This window comes from Rana temporaria, chromosome 8 (genome assembly GCF_905171775.1).
Source record: "Rana temporaria chromosome 8, aRanTem1.1, whole genome shotgun sequence".
Lineage (NCBI taxonomy): Eukaryota > Metazoa > Chordata > Amphibia > Anura > Ranidae > Rana > Rana temporaria.
Window position 1 is genome coordinate 135,392,865 of NC_053496.1, and position 18,589 is coordinate 135,411,453.

Genomic DNA, 18,589 nt, shown 5'->3' on the forward strand with positions numbered 1-18,589 from the left:
GTTACTAACATTTAGGGCCGAAACAACTAATCGATTAATCGACAACTAATCGATTATGAAATTAATCGATTACAATTTTCATAATCGATTAATCGGCCAGTAACATAATGGGGTTAAAAAAAACTAAAATTAGTCCTTTATAGTACAAAAAAGCAAATCGCTAATGTAATTATTACTTTCACTGTCCTACAGTAAAAACAATTAACCCCTTACAGTTGCGATAATTTGCTCTTTTTGTACTTATTTTAGTTTTTTTAACCCCATTATGTTACTAAACATCTCAGGCCTGGGTTCACACCTATGTTTTTTGGTGCTTTTTGCAGAAACACACTACAGTTCATTTACATGTTTTCCTATGGGACATTTTTTAAGGCTATTATCCGATTAATCGATTAATCGAAACAATAATCGGCCAACTAATCGATTATGAAAATAATCGTTAGTTGCAGCCCTACTAACATTTATAGGTAAAGTTGATCCAGGGAATATCTGATTACCTCATGGGGGATCAGGAAGGATTTTTTCCCCTGCTGTAGCAAATTGAAGCATGCTTTGCCTTCCTCTGGATCAACTGTGGGTAAGGAATTGTGTATATAGAATTGCAAAAAATATATATATTTATTTATTTCCTTTTTTTGGTTGAACTAGATGGGCGTGTGTCTTTATTCAACCAGACTAACTATGTAACTGTGACAATGCTGCATTCCTCAAATAACTATACATTAGACTACCTGTAAAAATTGCATTGATGTATATTTTGGTAAAGTAACAACATTTAAAATACAGTTATCATTTTTCAGGTAGCAAACTACACTGGAGCACATCAATTTCAGTGGTGATGTTTGTCTGGGGCTTCTCTGCATTCTGGTCTATGATGCCATTGTTTGGTTGGGGTGAATATGACTATGAACCTTTAAGAACTTGTTGTACGTTGGATTATTCCAAAGCTGACAGGTAAGTCTCCTTTGAGTCTGTTATGCTTTTGTGAAATAAGTAACAGCAATGTAACATTAAAGCAGTAGTAAACATTTTTAAATAAATAAATACATTAAGACTCCGTAAAACGACCTAAACTCCAAAATATCTTATAGGGAACTTTAGAAGTGTAAGTTGTGTCTAAGCAGCAGTGTTGATTTTGACGTCAAATTCCGATTAGTCATAGTCTTTTGACTAAAATGCCATTTTACAGTAGTTTTAGTCATATTTTAGACATCTGAATTGTGTTAGCTTTAGTCATATTTGATTTGAAAATCACTAGTACATTTTAGCCGACCAAAATCGAATGGGTTTAGTTGAATTGTAATGTATTATTTAACCACTTCAATACTGGGAACTTTCCCCTCTTCCTGCCCAAGCCAATTTTCAGCTCTCAGCTCTGTCGCTGTTTAAATGACAATTGCGCAGTCATGCTACACTGTACCCAAACAACATTTTTATCATTTTGTTCGCACAAATAGAGCTTTCTTTTAGTGGTATTCGATCACCTCTAGGGTTTTTATTTTTTGCTAAACCAATAAAAAAAGTTTTTCTTTGTTTCTGTTATAAAACTTTGTAAATAAGTATGTTTTCTGGTGATGGGCATTGATATGCAACACTGATGGGTACAGATAGGCAGCACTGATGGGCACTCATAGGTGGCACAGATGGGCACTGAAAGGCTGCACTGAAGGGCACTGATAGGCAGCACCGATGGTCACTGAAAGGCTCCACTTGTGGGCACTGATAGGGGGCACCGATGGGCACTGATAGGTGGCACTGATGGACACTGATGAGTGACACTGATTTACACTGATAGATGTCACTGTTTGGCATTGCTGCTATTGAGGCACTGGCAGGTATTGCTGGTGGGCACTGATTAGCATCATGTGTGGGCACACATTGGCATCATGTGTGGGCACACAATGCCACCCATTGTCACCAGAGATGTCATACCGGGTGGTCATCAGTGGTGGCCATCCCTGGTGGTCCTGGAGGCATCCCTGGTGGTCCTGTGTGGGTGGGGCTGTGCTGAAAAACAATCAGCACAGACCCCTCTGTCAGAGGAGAAGTCGATCCGCTCTCCTTTGCTCGAATCTGTCAGACGCGAGTAAGCAAAAGCAGATAAATGGCTCTTCCTGTTTACATTGTGATCAGCCGTGATTTGACACGGCGGATCGTGTGGTAAAGAGTCTTCATCAGAGAGGGGGCCATGCGGCGGCTTGTTATCCTGATCACGTCATATGACGTCCGGTCAGGATAACATAACCACTTTTCCACTGTAATTTTGCTATATGGCGGGCGGCAAGTGGATTAGCATTATTAAATTTTCTCTGAAATTGCTAAACTCATTAAATACTCCTGGAGTAAAAATCGAATAACATGTTATTATTTATGATATTAAGGTTTGAACATGCATTACAAACACAGATTTACGCATTGTGATATATAACGCAATTTACAAAAAAAAAAGAAAAAAAGTTTCATAAACATACAAAAATATTGTTTTTGACAAACAGAAGTGCAACTTTAAAATATTTAAAACACAAAACAAAACTTTAAACTCTATTGGCTGTATTGCCATTGCACATATTACCTGAATATATTACAAACATTAAATATAAATGTAGCACACCCCTCGTAAGAGCTGCTGAGTTAGGGTTCCCCACTGCTGTACAGCCAGTCACTTACCATTTCCTTGATTTAATCAAACACAGAAAGATCAATCTTTGGCTTGTTTTTGTTGTTTTCATTGGAGGATAATAACTTGGATGGGGTAGGGAATTTATGAGATGCTCAACTTGAAAAATGTCCAAACACAGAACAGAGGGACAACTTCCCCCCTATTTACACAGATTCTCTTTTTCATTCCTCCTGCACAAACTTGGTGCCCTTGTACAGCACCTGCTGCTCACTCCTGGTGGAACTAGCAGTATATTGTTAGTTTAGCAAAGGCCCATTACAGGCAGGAACTCTCAGTCCCTTTGCAAAAATAGTACAAATAGAGTGAACAGCATACCATCTCTTCTTCTGCTTCTCTGTGGCTACTGATCCCAGTTCCACTTGCTTGCAGAAATGCTAGCCCGCTTGGCTGATTTTCTTCCCAGTCCTCCTGACTGATTTTCTGCACCAGTCCTGCCTGACTGACACACACACACACATATGGAAATTTCCCAGGGCAAACTTAGATGAAGACTTGGCACATTTCAGTCTTCAAGAGAGCACTGTTACAGCTGACATTCTCTGCCCTTGTTTTGTCTCTGCACCGTGCTGATCTACTCACTGTCTCTGCTTGCTTCTTCCTGCTTCCTCTCCGGCATGAATTATTTCAACTGCCTCCTGAGGTAGGATACTTCCAGGTCAGCTTTTCTGAGTTCCCAGCCTGAGGTAAAACCCCTTTCTGGCAGAAGTCCATCAAGGGCCACTGAAAGCTTCCCCTCAGCAGTGCTTTTTCATCTTCCACCCAAACTCCCCGCTGGCATGGCCCATGATTATTTAAGGGTTTATTTAACACCCTGCCAGGCTCCCAACCACTGGGGATTGGCTAAAAGCCCATAAATATTCAAGGCAGCTTCTCCTTACCTCCGCTCACTAGTTCCAGAACATTCTCCAAAGTTCCATATACCAGGGGGAGGCACCAGATAACTGCCAGGATCAGTCATCCAGACCTAGCCCCTAGTAACCTTGACCCAGATTCAGGTTTTTCCTTGGCCAGAAAAAGGCTTTTACCTACTCTTACTTCTAGTAGCACACATTATAGAGGGTGCTTTCTTTCAGCAGCTTTGTAGATGCCCCCTACATCTTCTTATGTGGTAGTGCAGTGTTCAGTTTGGAGTACAAGTACATGGAACAGCAGGCACATATCAGGAATATGAAATGTTGAGTTTACATATACTTTAAAGATGACAGGATAAAATAGGATGGGTGGCCTGCAACAGGAGTACAATCTAATGCAGAAAGCTCAGGTCACTAAAGGCATGATTATTTTTGCTAGAAAATTACTCCTAAACACTATATATATGTTTTTTTATCAGACACCCTAAGGAATAAAATGGCGGTCATTGCAACTTTTTATCTTGCATGTTATTTGGGCAATAATTTTTCAAACACCTCATGAATCAAAAAATAACAAAACATTAAAGTTAGCCCGATTGTTTTGCATAATGTGAAAGATGATGTTACACCGAGTAAATAGATACTGTACCTAACATGTCACCCTTCAAAATTGCACACGCTTGTGGAATGGCGCCAAACTTCGGTACTTAAAAATCATCATGGGCGACACATTAATTTGTTTTTACTGGTTATATGTTTTGAGTTACAGAGGAGGCATAGGGCTATAATTATTGCTCTCACTCTAACGTTTGTGGCGATACCTTACATGTGTGGTCTGAACACCGTTTTCATATGTGTGCTACTGGGGACAGGGGCACTTTAAAAAATATATTTTTTTTTATTGTTAATTTTACTTTAAACTTCTTACTTTGACACTTTAAAAAAAATAAATACAATGTAAACATCCCTTGTAATAGGAATAAGCATGACAAGTCCTCTTTTCAGTGAGACATGGGGTCAATAAGAATCCACATCTCACCTCTAGGCTGGGAAGCCTGAAAAAAACGATCCTGGCTTCCCAGCCAAGGCGGTGATGTTTTTTTGAATGCAGAGGCCGGGCATGACGCCATAATATTTCGCCCGACCTCCGAACGATCATAGAGACTCTGGCAATCATCTGGTCTGCCAGAAATCTCTATGGTAGGCATCTGGGGCTGGCAGATCTGTTCTCCGACTCACTGGCCCAGATTCAAGAAGCACTTGCGCCCGCGCAACCATAGTTGCGCGGCGCAAGTGCTTACTTGCTCCGGTGTAACGAGTGCTCCTGATTCAGGAACCTCGTTACACCGACTGCAGCCTAGGATGTGACAAACATAAGCCTCCTTATGCCTTCACATCCCAGGCTGCATTCTTGCGTTGGCCGCTAGGGGGCGCGGCCTTTGTGATCGGCGTATAGTATGCAAATTGCATACTACCACCGATTCACAAAAGTTGCGCGGGCCCTGCGTACGCAAGGTACGGAGTTTCCGTACGGCGCCTTTAGCATAAGGCTGCTCCTGCTAATAGCAGGCGCAGCCAATGCTAAAGTATAGCTGCGCCTCCCGCCCGTGAAATTTAAATTTCACGTCGTTTACGTAAGTGAACCGTGAATGGCGCTGGACGCCATTCACGTTCACTTAGAAGCAAATGACGTCCTTGCGACGTCATTTGCCGCAATGCACGTCGGGAAAGTTTCCCGACGGAGCATGCGCTGTTCGCTCGGCGCGGGAGCGCGCCTAATTTAAATGATTCCCGCCCCCGGCGGGATCATTTACATTAGGCAGCCTTGCGCCCGGCTGTTTAGCATATTGCCCGCGCAATTTACGGAGCAACTGCTCCGTGAATCGCGGGCAAAGCGCAATATTTGCGTGGGCGCAGAGAAAAAAATGTGCTCTTTGCCCACGCAAATATTGCGCGATTCTACCTGAATCTGGGCCACTGATTGCAGCTGTGAGTCAGTAGAAGCACTGGAGGGCGGCGGGAGGGGGGATGTCCCCTCTCACTGCCCGTAAGAATGATCAAGCAGTGGAACAGTCGCTATGATCATTCTTATGGTGCACAGAATCGCTGGCTCTAAAAGACGATATCTGAATGATGCCTGTAGCTTCAAGCATCATTCAGATATCCCTGCTTAAACTCAAGGATGTCCATGAACGTCCGTACGGTAGGAAGTGGTTAAAGTATATGTAAACATTCTCTTTGTGTATATATGTTTTTTTTTAAGTGTTTCCCTTTTTTTTATAAGTGATCGCATAACCTCTGTTCTCAGCTGCTTAAGAGCTCAGGATGGAAAAACAGCAGAACACTGATCTTCCTAGTAAATGGCTGTGTGGGGGCATTTGAGCAGAAGTCTGATCATTGTAGGAGAGCACAGTGAGTTTCCAGCACAGCTAGGTAACTGACCACGGTGTGCTTTTCTGCCTAGTGTTGTCAGCAATGCTGTATCCTGGCCTAGGCCGTCAAGGCCCAGGCCTAGGGCAGCACTTTGCAGGGGGGCAGCACAGAAAGAATGCCCGCCGGCTTGCGCTACACCTTGGCTGGGAAGCCAGGATCGTTTTTTTCAGGCTTCCCAGCCTAGAGGTGAGATGTGGATTCTTGCACCATTGGCATGATTATACCTTGCCAATCGTGCAGCAGAGTCCTCTCCATAAAATTATCAGAAATTTGTGCTTAAAGTAGAACTATAGACAACACTTTTTTTTTTCATTTTGAATAGAGTAAGGGAGGGTTATAGCCCATTTCAGTTTATTTTTTACCATCCCTGTCCCATTGCAGAGATTTCCCTTCACTTCCTGCCCCATAGCCAAACAGGAAGTGAGAGGAAATCTGTGCAAATTAAGGGAATCCATAGCCCCAGGGCCTCAGAACTAGTGTCCCCACTCAAAAGTTTCAGGGCAGGTCTTATTAGCAAGGGGTGTGGCCTTGACAGGAAGGGGTGGGTCATATTTAAATTAGGGGGTGCACGAGTTTAGTCAAGCCTAGGGCAGCACAAAACCTAAATACACTACTGGTTGTCAGTTCTTGGTAAGAAATACATAGGGCCTATGAGAAACACCAAGGATTTAACACAAAGGAAGCAATGCAAAGACAGCAGGATGCTTTTTTTTTTTAATATAAAAGTACATGGAACAGCAGGCACATATCAGGAATATGAGATGTTGAGTGTACATATACTTTAAAGATGACAGGATAAAATAGGATGGGTGGCCTGCAACAGGAGTACAATCTAATACAGAAAGCTCAGGTCACTAAAGGCATGACTATTTAATTGGAACTTGTCAGTTTTCTCTAAAAGCAAATGTACTAGTTTTTGTCAAAATAGTTTCCCAAATGCTACTTCTATGAACATGTCATTATATAGATAAGTTAAAGAATATGAATATGTTCTTTGAGAGATGCAGAAAAAAAATGTGACTATATTGCTTTACTGTGGAAAATAGGTTGGACTTGATGTGTCTTTTTTCAACCTCGCCTACTATATAACTATGTAACTGTGATTAATAATTCATCAATAAAAAATAATCAATCATTTGTTTTTTACAGAAATTTCATCTCTTACCTTTTTCCTCTGGCATTCTTCGAGTTTCTAATCCCTCTGTTTATTATTATGACTGCTTACCAGTCCATACATCAGAAGCTGAGGAAAAGTGGCCAGAAGGTAATGTTCAACTAGCCCAAGTTCTCACATAGACTGGGGCCCCTCATTTTGGGGGCAACTCATAATAAGCTTGTTGGGAAATCAAGGGATTATCCCTGATTCTGTATTAGGTGAACACAATCAACTGTTTCTACTGAGAAACTTTTAAGCATCTGAATTTATGCTGATGTAATAGCTGGAACATTTATGTAACTTGTTCATGTAGGCAAAGCTTTGAATGCGGTTTTAAATCCTAATAGCAGCTCAGAATAAAATGACTTTGAGGTCTGACCAGCACTCAGCCAGCTGGCTTGCTGAGCAGTTCTTGAGATGCTCTGTCTATTCATGCGAAAACAAAAGACGTAGATAGAAGGATGGTCAGGAAGACTAAAATTTTGTTGTAAAAAAATAAATAAAAAAATGACAGGGCATTAAAGCAAACTTCAAATAGCTTTTTTATCTAGTGAATGTTAAAAAATGATGTCCAATAAGATTTATGTCAAAATATATTTAAATCATGCTAGAGTACACCGGGATACTGTTTTTACTGCAAAGGAGAATTTGTATCTACAGCTCATTTGCTACATTAGAAAGCTGTTTTGTAAAAAAAAAAAAAAAAATGGCCATTTTATGAAAGGTTAGTGCAGTAGAAGCAAAAGTGTAATATAAACACTAAATATAGCAAACAAATAGATTTAACAATATTACCAAATCTAGTGCCATACGCCATGGTTCTCAGAAATCAGAAACTGTGAGTTATATAAAGCAATTATAAAAAATAATTATAGATCAATAAAATTAGAGACATAAAAATGAAAAGAAAATGATTTGGCTTTATTTTATAGGCATAGGCTAGCCTTTTTATTACATTTTAAGCTATTTATTTTTGGGAAATAAATACAAAATATTTTTCAACCACAGTACATCTCATATGACTTAAAGGCATATTAAAGGCACAAAAAAAAGACATTTTAAACATGACCAGGGAGATATTTTTATATTTTAAAGCACATGGCAATGAATGTTACCCTGGGTTATAAGCAAATGAGAGTCTACAAATAGAAAGCAAATCTTATTGTAGGCTTACCAACACATGTGACCAGACTTGAGGTTGAATTATTTTGTTTGTAAAGAACACTGCACACATTGCTTCTAACAGAGTTATATGTAAACCCCTATTAGGGAGATTTTCTGACATAGAAAATAAATTGACAGAGTAAATTAAATAAAGAGTTTTGATCTTATAGCAATAATTCATATCCATCTTGTATTGGTTTTAGTTTAGTAGAGAGCTTCTAGGTGGCTACTAAGCATTAGTACTCCTAATTGAAGAAAGGTGTCAATTTTTTTTTATGGTTGAAGCCCTATGTCCGATACGGATATGAACAAGATAGATAGACTTAACATAAGACTTACCACATGAAATAGACCTCAAGTGTGCCCTGATCTGATGGACGGTATGCCAAAATAAGGGGGCATACCCAAGATTAGAGATGAATATTTTGTGGAGAGAAATTAATTTGAGAAATGTCCTAAAAAGGGGATGGGATGGTGGGTATCGCCCACAGGAAACCGACAAAGACCACAGGTGAATGGGCTGGTTAAATACCCCCGGCTCCTCCCATAAATTCAGGCCAGCATACTGGCCTTGTTACTTATCAACTTGACGTAAAAGGGCAAAGCTTGTAAATAATAAAGCAATATAATTTTATTAGACTAATCACTCTTTCACAATATCTTTATTATATTTTAAAAAATTGTGATAACACAAATAGAAAAATGGTTTGCCAGACAGATTTTATGGTCCACAGGATAAAGAGGTAAGTTAGATGATCTGAAACTCTCAGGAGCTTGCAATAATTAACGTTGGTATTGACATTCCCACCAAATATAAATTGAGGCAGGTGCATTACACGCTCTAAAACAATGTGAATGAATTTGTTAATGCCTAATTTGAAACATATTTAGCAATGTGTGTTGGAGTCAAGCACAGCATAAAATTAACTTATGGGCATTTTTCTAGGCTTTTGTGTTAGGTGAATATTTGACTGTTGCCATCCATATCTGGATACATATTGGGGGTCTGATCCACATTTTACCATATAACAAACCCTTTTGAGATTATATCAAAAAAATTATGCGAGAAAGAGATCGGCCTGAAAGAGCAGAATAGTTTCTGCTAATGGCATGTGCAGTTTGCCATGTAAGTACTGGAGTGATTTAATTACATCAATGGTAAGCAAGTTACATACAAATTTACTCCTTTAGAACCATTGAAAAGCCAGTAAATCTTCATGGGCTGGGATAAAGAGGGGACAATTTTCTATACTAGCAAGTGGTAGGTGGGAGAGGCGAGGCCACTAAAAAAACTTAAAGCAAAACTAAACAACATACTGAAACTAAAAGTTGTCAAAATGCCAACACAGGATGGGACTGTGGGTGCTTGTGGTAGAACAGTGCTGTTTCCTAAACGTTAGTTAGTCAAATGTTGAAAGTGGAAAGAATGGAATTTTTAAGCACCAATTATATGAAAGAAAACACAAATTTTATTAACAATTTAATACATAATTTCATTAAAAAACAAAAAGCAAAAACAATATATTAAAAAACTGCAGTATATCTTCAGTGGTGACTAAAAACTCTCCAGTGTTGGTCAAAGATGTCAACACACGTCAAATCGAGCGTGCATGACTTAACTAGATTGTGGTGGTATTTAAGCTCTACATGTTTCGCGAAGATCGCTTCTTCTGGAGCTAGTATAATCTTGTATCTAGATTCGTTAAGTGTTTGAGAACTGGGGATGATTTAATTATATTATGTGGCTATCACCTTCAAAAATGACCTTAGAGTGTTCTTTATTGATAACAAATTGCTATCTAGCAAAAAGCCCAGGATGGTGTGAATAACATGGTAGGCCGCATATACACTTATGCAGAGGAGAGGGCTGAACGTATAAAATTACTTTATAGAGACCGCATTGAGAATTAAAGCACAGCAGGAGTCGGAAGAACGGGGTAAATTGTAAGCCGTCACAATCAAAATGAAACAGGGATCATCCAGTCACCACTGTAGACATACTGCAGTTTTTTAATATTGTTTTTTCTTTTTCTTTTTCAATTAAATTATGTATTAAATTGCTAATACAATTAGTGTTTACTTTCATGTAATGTGTGCCTAAAAAGTCCATTCTTTCCACTTTTAATATTTGACTAAACAACACTGTACAACAATATATACAGTATTTACACTGTAGTTTTATACAGTTTGTGCTTAAGTCTTTTGACTTATATGATGTTGTTTATCTGCACTTAGATTCAATTATTATGACACTTTATACTTTTTTATTATTTCTTATTCAGGTGCCAGCAAATGCTGCTGTCTGTTAGTGCTGGTTCACACAGGGGCAACCCCACTTACTGTACAGCACGACTTTGCAAGGCGACTTCAGCGCGACTTGGAGCAACTTACAACGCAACTTACAGTTGCCTTCAGGACAGGCGACTTTGGCTGTGGCCAATCACATAATAATCAGCTCTGTGGGAGGGAGGGATTTGCCTGAGTAAACTTTTTTATTTTCCTGTAAAGTTGCTTCAGTTAAGACAGTGATTCGACTTTGGAGGCAACTTCCATTGAAATCAATGGGTACAAGTTGCCTAAAAGTTGCCTAGAAGTCGTACAGGAACCTTTTCTGAAGTCGGATTGACCTTAGTAGTGTACATTAAGACGGTTCTCACTCATTTCAATGGAATTTCTCATGTCGCGCAACTTGGGGCGACACAAGTCGGATCCCAAGTCGCTGTAGTGTGAACCAGCACTCATTGTATTGTTTTGTATTTATATTTTATTTCACTTTATTTTATACACTTATTTCTTTTATTTATCACTGAAGTCAGGTTTGCTTAATTTATGCACACGGTGATCAAGCCTGACAGCTCCTTAAAGAGGAAAATTTAGTTGGATGTATAAGGATTCATAAATTGGGGTGAAGTAGATCCCCAAATAAGCTAGGGCTGTTATCCAGGAAAATCTATAGTTAGATTGGGATTGTTAAAGAGATTCAGGGATCAAAGCAATGTCAATGGCTTTGGACTTACGGGCAAGAAATTTCTCCAAAGGCATGAAGGGTTCTCATAAAGTCAAAATAAGTGATGTGGGGACATTTAGTAGAACATCATCCACAAATCTCTGAATTTTATGGTATTTCCCTGCTATTCCAAGACCCTGAATACATGGACTGAAAAGTATCACTGCTGCTAGGAGTTCCAGAGCTCCAGTGAATAGAATGGGAAAGAGTGGATGGCCCTGGCATGTACAATGTTGAATTGGAAACCATTCTGTTCCACTGGGAGGGAGTTATGCACAGTATGGATCAGTACCGCAAAGTGATTTAGACAAAAAACCTTATAGAGTGACTTACCGTTTTTGCGCCCACGTTTGTGGCAAAGAAAACCTGCACTTTGTAGTCATGGAAATGTTTAAATTCAACATTAAGTAGATTGGAAAGAAGAATAGAAAGTAATAACTAGTAGAAGTAATTGCTATTCAGAAATGTTGAAATTCATGTTTGCTTAGCTTAGCGCATTGGTAAATGATGAATACTTTGTTAAATGTAGTTATAAAAAAAAAAAACAGTTGAACCTAAATGTCAAATGATTAACAAGATCAAGATTCAAGGCTAAGATCCAAACTAAAATGTTACTTGATGTAACAGTATATTGCATAGTTAGATATTCTCAAAATTAATACATTTACATTTTTTACAGATAAACTCTGGATTACCAGTAAAATCACTGATCATATGTTGGGGTCCATACTCACTGCTGTGCTTTTATGCAATTATTCAGGATGCAACAATCCTTTCACCAAAGTTACGGATGGTAAGAAAATGGCTTGAAACATTTTGTATAATATTAAAAAGTATTACATCTACAAGTAATGGTTCTTTAGAGATTGTAGACATAACAAATGGCTGTCAAGGATGGGGACCAGTCAAGGAATAACATGTATGGAGGTAGTATACAAAGAGCATTTGCCTAAAATGGGAAATTCAGAAAGTATGTCACTTTGCATGTTTGTCTATGTACCGTCATAACTAACTGCTTTATGATATATATATATATATATATATATACTTGCCATAAAGCAAACAACGTGATTAAAACAGGCCAAAATGTTCAGGAAAGTTGGAAAGACTGGAAATGCAAATGAGCAGAGATGTCAACAAAACTTCACTAGTAATTTAGGTCACCCTGCCTATAAGGGCAGAAATCTTGGGAGGTAGCAGATTTTCCTTTCAGACTGTTTACCATGGGACAAAACATATCATGCTATATACTACTGTATACAGAGAAACCCAATATTGAGGACACATTAAAAAAAAAAATTCAAGTGCACTATTAACTGTATCTGTTAAAACTGCTAGGTAAGATTTTTTTCTTTAAATATTGTCAACATTTGAATAGTATATAAAACAGCTTGTTACGTTATTTTGCTCAAACTAAGCCCAGGTCACATCTTTTTGCAGGTGCCTGCTCTCTTGGCCAAGATGTCCCCTGCTGTGAATGCCTATGTGTATGGACTTGGAAATGAGAACTACAGAGGAGGAATTTGGCAATTCCTCACTGGACAAAAAATAGAAAAAACTGAAACTGACAATAAAGCTAATTAACACATATTTAAGTCCCTGTTCTGTTTCACACTGTAGCGGACAAAAACTGGTGTTATGAAAGTGTTTGGATTGTTGTGCCTTGAAACAGTTTGTAGTGTGCAACTTTACCGCAAGTGAGGAGCTACTTACAGTTTACTTCATGTCATGTTTCTGTATCCTAAATTAAAAGACAACCAATATGTACAAATAAAAAGGGTGTTTGGGTAATATATTATTGTTATGTAATAATGACTATGTGCCTTAATCAAAATATATTGTGGTTTATTAAAAAAAAATATTAGACATGTAATATTAACAAGTAATGAAAAAGACAACAATCATTGAACAACATTAATTATAGCTGAACACCAGACTGATGTAAAATACACAAATTATTGCATTCATATATTCATTCATTCAAAGATTGTTAAATGTATTTTTTTTTTTGTTTGTTTTCATGCAAGCAGTATAAGTACCTGAATTTCACCTGATATCATAATTTTGCTATCCCTTGTACAGCAGAGCTCAAACCAGGAGGCAGAAAAGTAGCACAAGGACCTAGCTCATTACGTTGCAGTGCACATGCTAGCAAGGGAAATGCTATTTGAAGGAGAGAACAAAAAAAAGTGACAGAGAGATAAGTTTAGATTTCTGCTGTTTCTCCTTTTAATGTCCATTTTGTTTAACTGAAATACAGCAGAAAATAAACAGGTCTTTTGCCCTGCCAGTCAAGGCTTTGCTGGCGGTATACATTTTAGAACTGGATTAACAGAAATACAAAAAAAAATTGATTTATTTGTAAATCAGCTTTCATATACTGTAAAGAACTGTATGTATTTTGTTTGCCTATTTTGCTGTTTCCCTGGAGTTTAGGTTTAATCTCACTTTAAGGATATATTTGGTCTTTAATATTTTGTTTGGCACTCATCATAGCACTTTTTCTGTAAAGTAACATTTCTTAAGATAGGTTTATGAAGTTTGGTTAACTTAGATGTTATTAAGAACACAAACTATTTTATTTACTTGCAAATGTGTATGTATTAACCTCCTTAGTGGTAATATGGCTCGGGGTGAATTTTTTATACCAAAAGCGGTATCCCTGAGCCAGACTCGGGATTGCATTGAAGGATACAGGGGGAAGTTACTTACCTTGTCCCTGGATCCTGCGATGTGTCCCTGCTGTGTGTACGGGCTCCTCCGCTGTGTCTCCTCGCTCGATTCACAGTGTCGCCGAGCTCCGTTCCCTGCGACGTTGCGACGCACAGGGACGGAGTTTGGCGCCAAATTCAAAAAGTGAAAAACACAATACACATACAGTATACTGTAATCTTACAGATTACAGCACTGTATGACATAAATACAGAACCCCTTTGTCCCTAGTGGTCTGCCCAGTGTTCTGCATGCAGTTTTATATAATTAAAACTGTTTTCTGCCTGGAAACTGGAGATTGTCAATAGCAACCAAAAAGTGTCCCTTTACATCAAAAGTGCTTTTAGACCAGCTAGAAAACAGCGATAATAAATTAGAATCACTTGCAGAATTGAACGATAGTGATTTGTGGGGAAATTCGTCATCAAACAATAAAAATAATGACAGCAACAATTCTGTAACTGAGCAAATTTCAGTGTTTTTGATTTGATTACATTATTGAATAATTTTTATTATAATTACATTATTATTTGTTATAATTATTTATAGTTATTTATTATTTTTTTAATTTATGATTTTGTGTTTCAAACTTTATCATATCCGGGATGTCTACTAGACTCTTGTTTGGACAGATTTAAGTGAGTTATTCCTAAGAATTGCAGGCCTACAGTATAAAACGGCAAATTTCCATTTCCAAATTGTACCGCTTTTGGTACAAAATTCCAGACATAATCATATTGCCAGGGAGGTTAAAAAAACAGCAGCCAACCTACTTTCCCAAACATGTTTAAAATCTGAAGATTTTCTATGTACTCTATCTAAATGTTTCCAATATCCGTGAAAAAGTGTCTACAGGGCTATTATTTTCCCACAGTTCTACTTTTTTTTTTAATTAGCGGACAATAATGGATCACCCAATTTTCAGTTCACTAATATCATTCATTGTGTGCTCCATAGTTTGGCCAATAGGCAATCTATCTAGTCAAAAATTTAAATTAAAGTGTTTTAGCAAAAAAGAAGGCATCTCAATTTTTTTCACTTTTTCTGTTATACTTATGTTCTGTTTGTTCCAAAAAATCTGCGCTTTTGATTGGTGATAATATTAGTCAGCTCTGTATTGGTTCCCATGTTTCTCAACAAAAGGCACTGCCTATCTAAAATGTTGGACAGAAGAATGAGCCAGCTCCAACATTTTAAATTTCACCCTGCTTTATAAAAAAAACAAAAAAAACGTGTATGGTTACAGTGCTGAATCATGTGTTAAATTCATAAACTAGAGTGGGTATAACATTTCTTAACTCAAGTTAAAAAAAATAATGTAAACATTTTTTTTAGTCTGCAGAAGTTAATAAAACTGGAGCTGTCTCCTTATTGTTGTGAGCCCTTCAATTCAGTTTTCTAAGAATAGTTTTCTAAACACTACAATTCTTCTTACTTCATTACAGATTAGATCTTTCATGGTTATACAAACATTAACTTGACATGTGCATTAGTTTCCATCCGAATGCATTTTTGTCAGAATTTCGAGGATTTTCGCGTTCGTTTTAACAAACGATAACGAACGTGCAGAATCCAAAAAACAAAAAATCCGACATAAAAAATGCTTTATTTTTGTTTTGTTGCGATAACAGTTTGATACAGATAGAAGATTTGACATGACGGTGACAATAGCGATCTGTGTCAATCGAACCTGCGGTTGAATGTGCCTAACCTAACTCTATTAGTCCAAGATTATTCTACATAGAGAGAAAAGATTCGACATTATAGAGACATGAAGATTCGACAAAGCAGTTAAAACCATACGATCGCCGTGAGCGGACATTTATGGTCAAATGCTCCGCCCATAGGCTATAGAAGAATTCTAATGTTGGTTGACTAGTAATAATAATTAATAAATATAATTATTACTAGTCATTCAATATTAGAATTCTACTATAGCTTGTGGGTGGAGCATTCAACCGGAAATGTACAATTGCGGCGTTGTACAGTTTAGCTGCTCCGTCGAATCTTCTTAGAACATTCGACAGACACCATAACCCTTCAATTGACAGATTCAACCTTAATTAATTAGGACGAAATTTTTTTTTAACTAAACAAAATTAATAATACATTTTTTGGACAAAATCGAAATTCCGAAATGAAATATTTCAGTGTGTACATGTCTAATATCCAGATACACAAGGATATTGGAACAAATCCTTATACAAAAAGAACCTAGGTGGAGATATAACCTCCAAGCTACTACTCCCTCCTGGAATAAATGAAGTCATTAGCTCTAAGCATATTTTACTTTTAACTAAATAAATAAAAACAAATTTTGGGAGTAACTAAATAAATCCAATTTTCGGGCGAAAACAAAATTCCAAAACAAAATATTTCAGTGTGCACATTAACAACAACTAAGAAAAGTTCTTATGGTGAGGGCTCTTTTGTTTCATTTTGCCACTAAACTGAAACATCACATGTTTCTGGCTGTAGTAGGGAGCATATTGCTCACTCTTCTGATATTTTGAATATGGCTAATCATAAATTCTGTATCTAATTTGCTATAACAGCAATCAGATTCACCCAGCCACACCTATTCTCCACCATACAGCAGTATAACCTGTCTCTTCAGTCCAAACATAGGGACTTTATCATCAAAATAGGGTGCAGAGAGATAAACATAAAGAAAGCGCTATATGCCTTTATGTCTATTGGTGAATGGAAAGTTGTAACCAAGAGGCATAAAAAAATTTTAAATCACTGCTGACAATTTTTTGTCCTTTCTAAAGATATACCTACCTACTACGATCTTAATGTGCAGAACAAAATGTAATCAAATATAGAATAATTCTGCTTCTATGCAAATCTTCATGACTTAGTTGTCACAAGACTTTGTGAAAGGCATGTTAATTTTTTCACGCTAATAGCAAAAAAAATAAAAAATTACAGAAAAGTATAAAGAAAAAGGAAAAAAAGACACATACTACATTAGTGATTAACCTGCACATGCATAAAATATGGTATGTGTTTTGATATATATGCCAAATCTGCCAAACTACACACAAAGTAAATGAAATGAGCTATTAATCAAGGTTAAATACATATTTAACATATTTAACCCAGAACTTTTTATTTGCAGATGTTCGATGGATTAGTCTGTGAACAGTCTGTGCCTTAGCATCTGTTTAAGATGTGGGTTAGACACAAAAAGGAGGTCACCAGACACAACATCTGTAACTGTAACAAATTGTAGGATAACTGTCTAAAAAGAAGCTTCCCATAAGCTCTGCTTTAAAAAATTTAATTACATGCATGAGAGCATAAATACAGTTGATGGGATATTGCTACTTACAGTAATGTATACCTCTAGATACACGTATATACCTAATGTCCCGCAGTTAATGAAAAAAAAATATTCCATAATTCAGATACAACATATACCCTTCAAGCTTTTAGCTAATGCAGAGTATTTGTTACGGTATTTAAAGCGGGGTTCCAGTCACATTTTTTTTGTTTTGTTTGGCCATTGAAATATTATGTAGATACAGTTCCCATTAAAGAGCATCAAACATACCACATCGTTGTCTACAATAATAAAAAACTTGCCTTCACTGCTGTCCAGAACGATGTGGCCGTTTCCATCTCCTGTGTGGGCAATTGAAGCCCAGTACATTTTTTTCACTCTTCCCGGCGAGATGTGCATGCTGGGTAAGCTTTAAATCCCACGCATGCGCATTACAGCGCCGCTCGTAGCGGCTATTGTTTGTGCCGTTGTCATAACAACAGGTGGTGGAGGAACGTCCCGCCCCGTTGTTATGACAATGATGATAACAGAATCCCCACACTGCTCTCTCTCTCGTCCTGCAGATGAATGAAAAGTAAGGGCTTTGTGCCCTTATTAAACATTGCGCTGTAAACAGCGCCTGTACTGTCCTTGTCAGCGCACAGACTCCTGGGAAATTATGACACTACATTCCCAGGAGTCTGCATGGTGTAGGCTAGAAAGCACAAGCACCGCGGTGCAGGAAGAGGAAGGATTAACTAATCTGCCTAGCAACAACAGTTTAAAGGTATGTACCTTTTTTTTTTGTGTGTTAATGGACTAATGACATTTTTAAAAAACTACTGATGCACAGTTATATTTGAGGGTGGAGCTCCGCTTTTAATATTTGGGTTATTTGCATTAAATTAATTCTAGTTGGTTAAAGTATTATATTTCATGTCATGGACAAATTAAATCATTTTAAAAAAAAAAGTGCAGTGCATGAGTTTCATTAATCGTTTTGAATTCCATGTAATTGTCAGTATTAGCGAAGAGACATTTTATAGATATTTTGCCTTGCCTAGCACTGTAATCAATATATTATGGTGTTAGAAGTTCCGCAGAATGAATTAATGTAACAAGGGAAGTAATTTGATTGTACATATTACTGGTACTTTTTTCTGCCGTGATAACAGAACTATTTTTATAGAAATTACATATTATGCCTGTGCTTGAACAAGCAAAATTAAAATCTTAGGCCCAGATTCTCAAAGGGCTTACGACGTGCAACGCAATGTACGTCGTTGTAAGTCCTAATCTGGGCCGTCGTATCTATGCG

The 18,589-nt window shown here is 37.5% G+C and overlaps 1 protein-coding gene across 1 annotated transcript in view; it reads left to right on the top strand.

The window, feature by feature from the left end:
* RGR (retinal G protein coupled receptor) overlaps positions 1 to 13,150 on the top strand; it is a 34,134-nt gene extending 20,984 nt beyond the window's left edge. The window contains exons 4-7 of the mRNA XM_040320730.1: positions 801 to 954; positions 7,114 to 7,228; positions 11,971 to 12,084; positions 12,732 to 13,150. Of these exons, the coding sequence (XP_040176664.1) occupies positions 801 to 954; positions 7,114 to 7,228; positions 11,971 to 12,084; positions 12,732 to 12,875 (527 nt within the window). The 3' untranslated portion in view covers positions 12,876 to 13,150. The remainder of the gene's footprint in view (positions 1 to 800; positions 955 to 7,113; positions 7,229 to 11,970; positions 12,085 to 12,731) is intronic.
* The last annotated feature ends 5,439 nt before the right edge of the window (positions 13,151 to 18,589 follow it).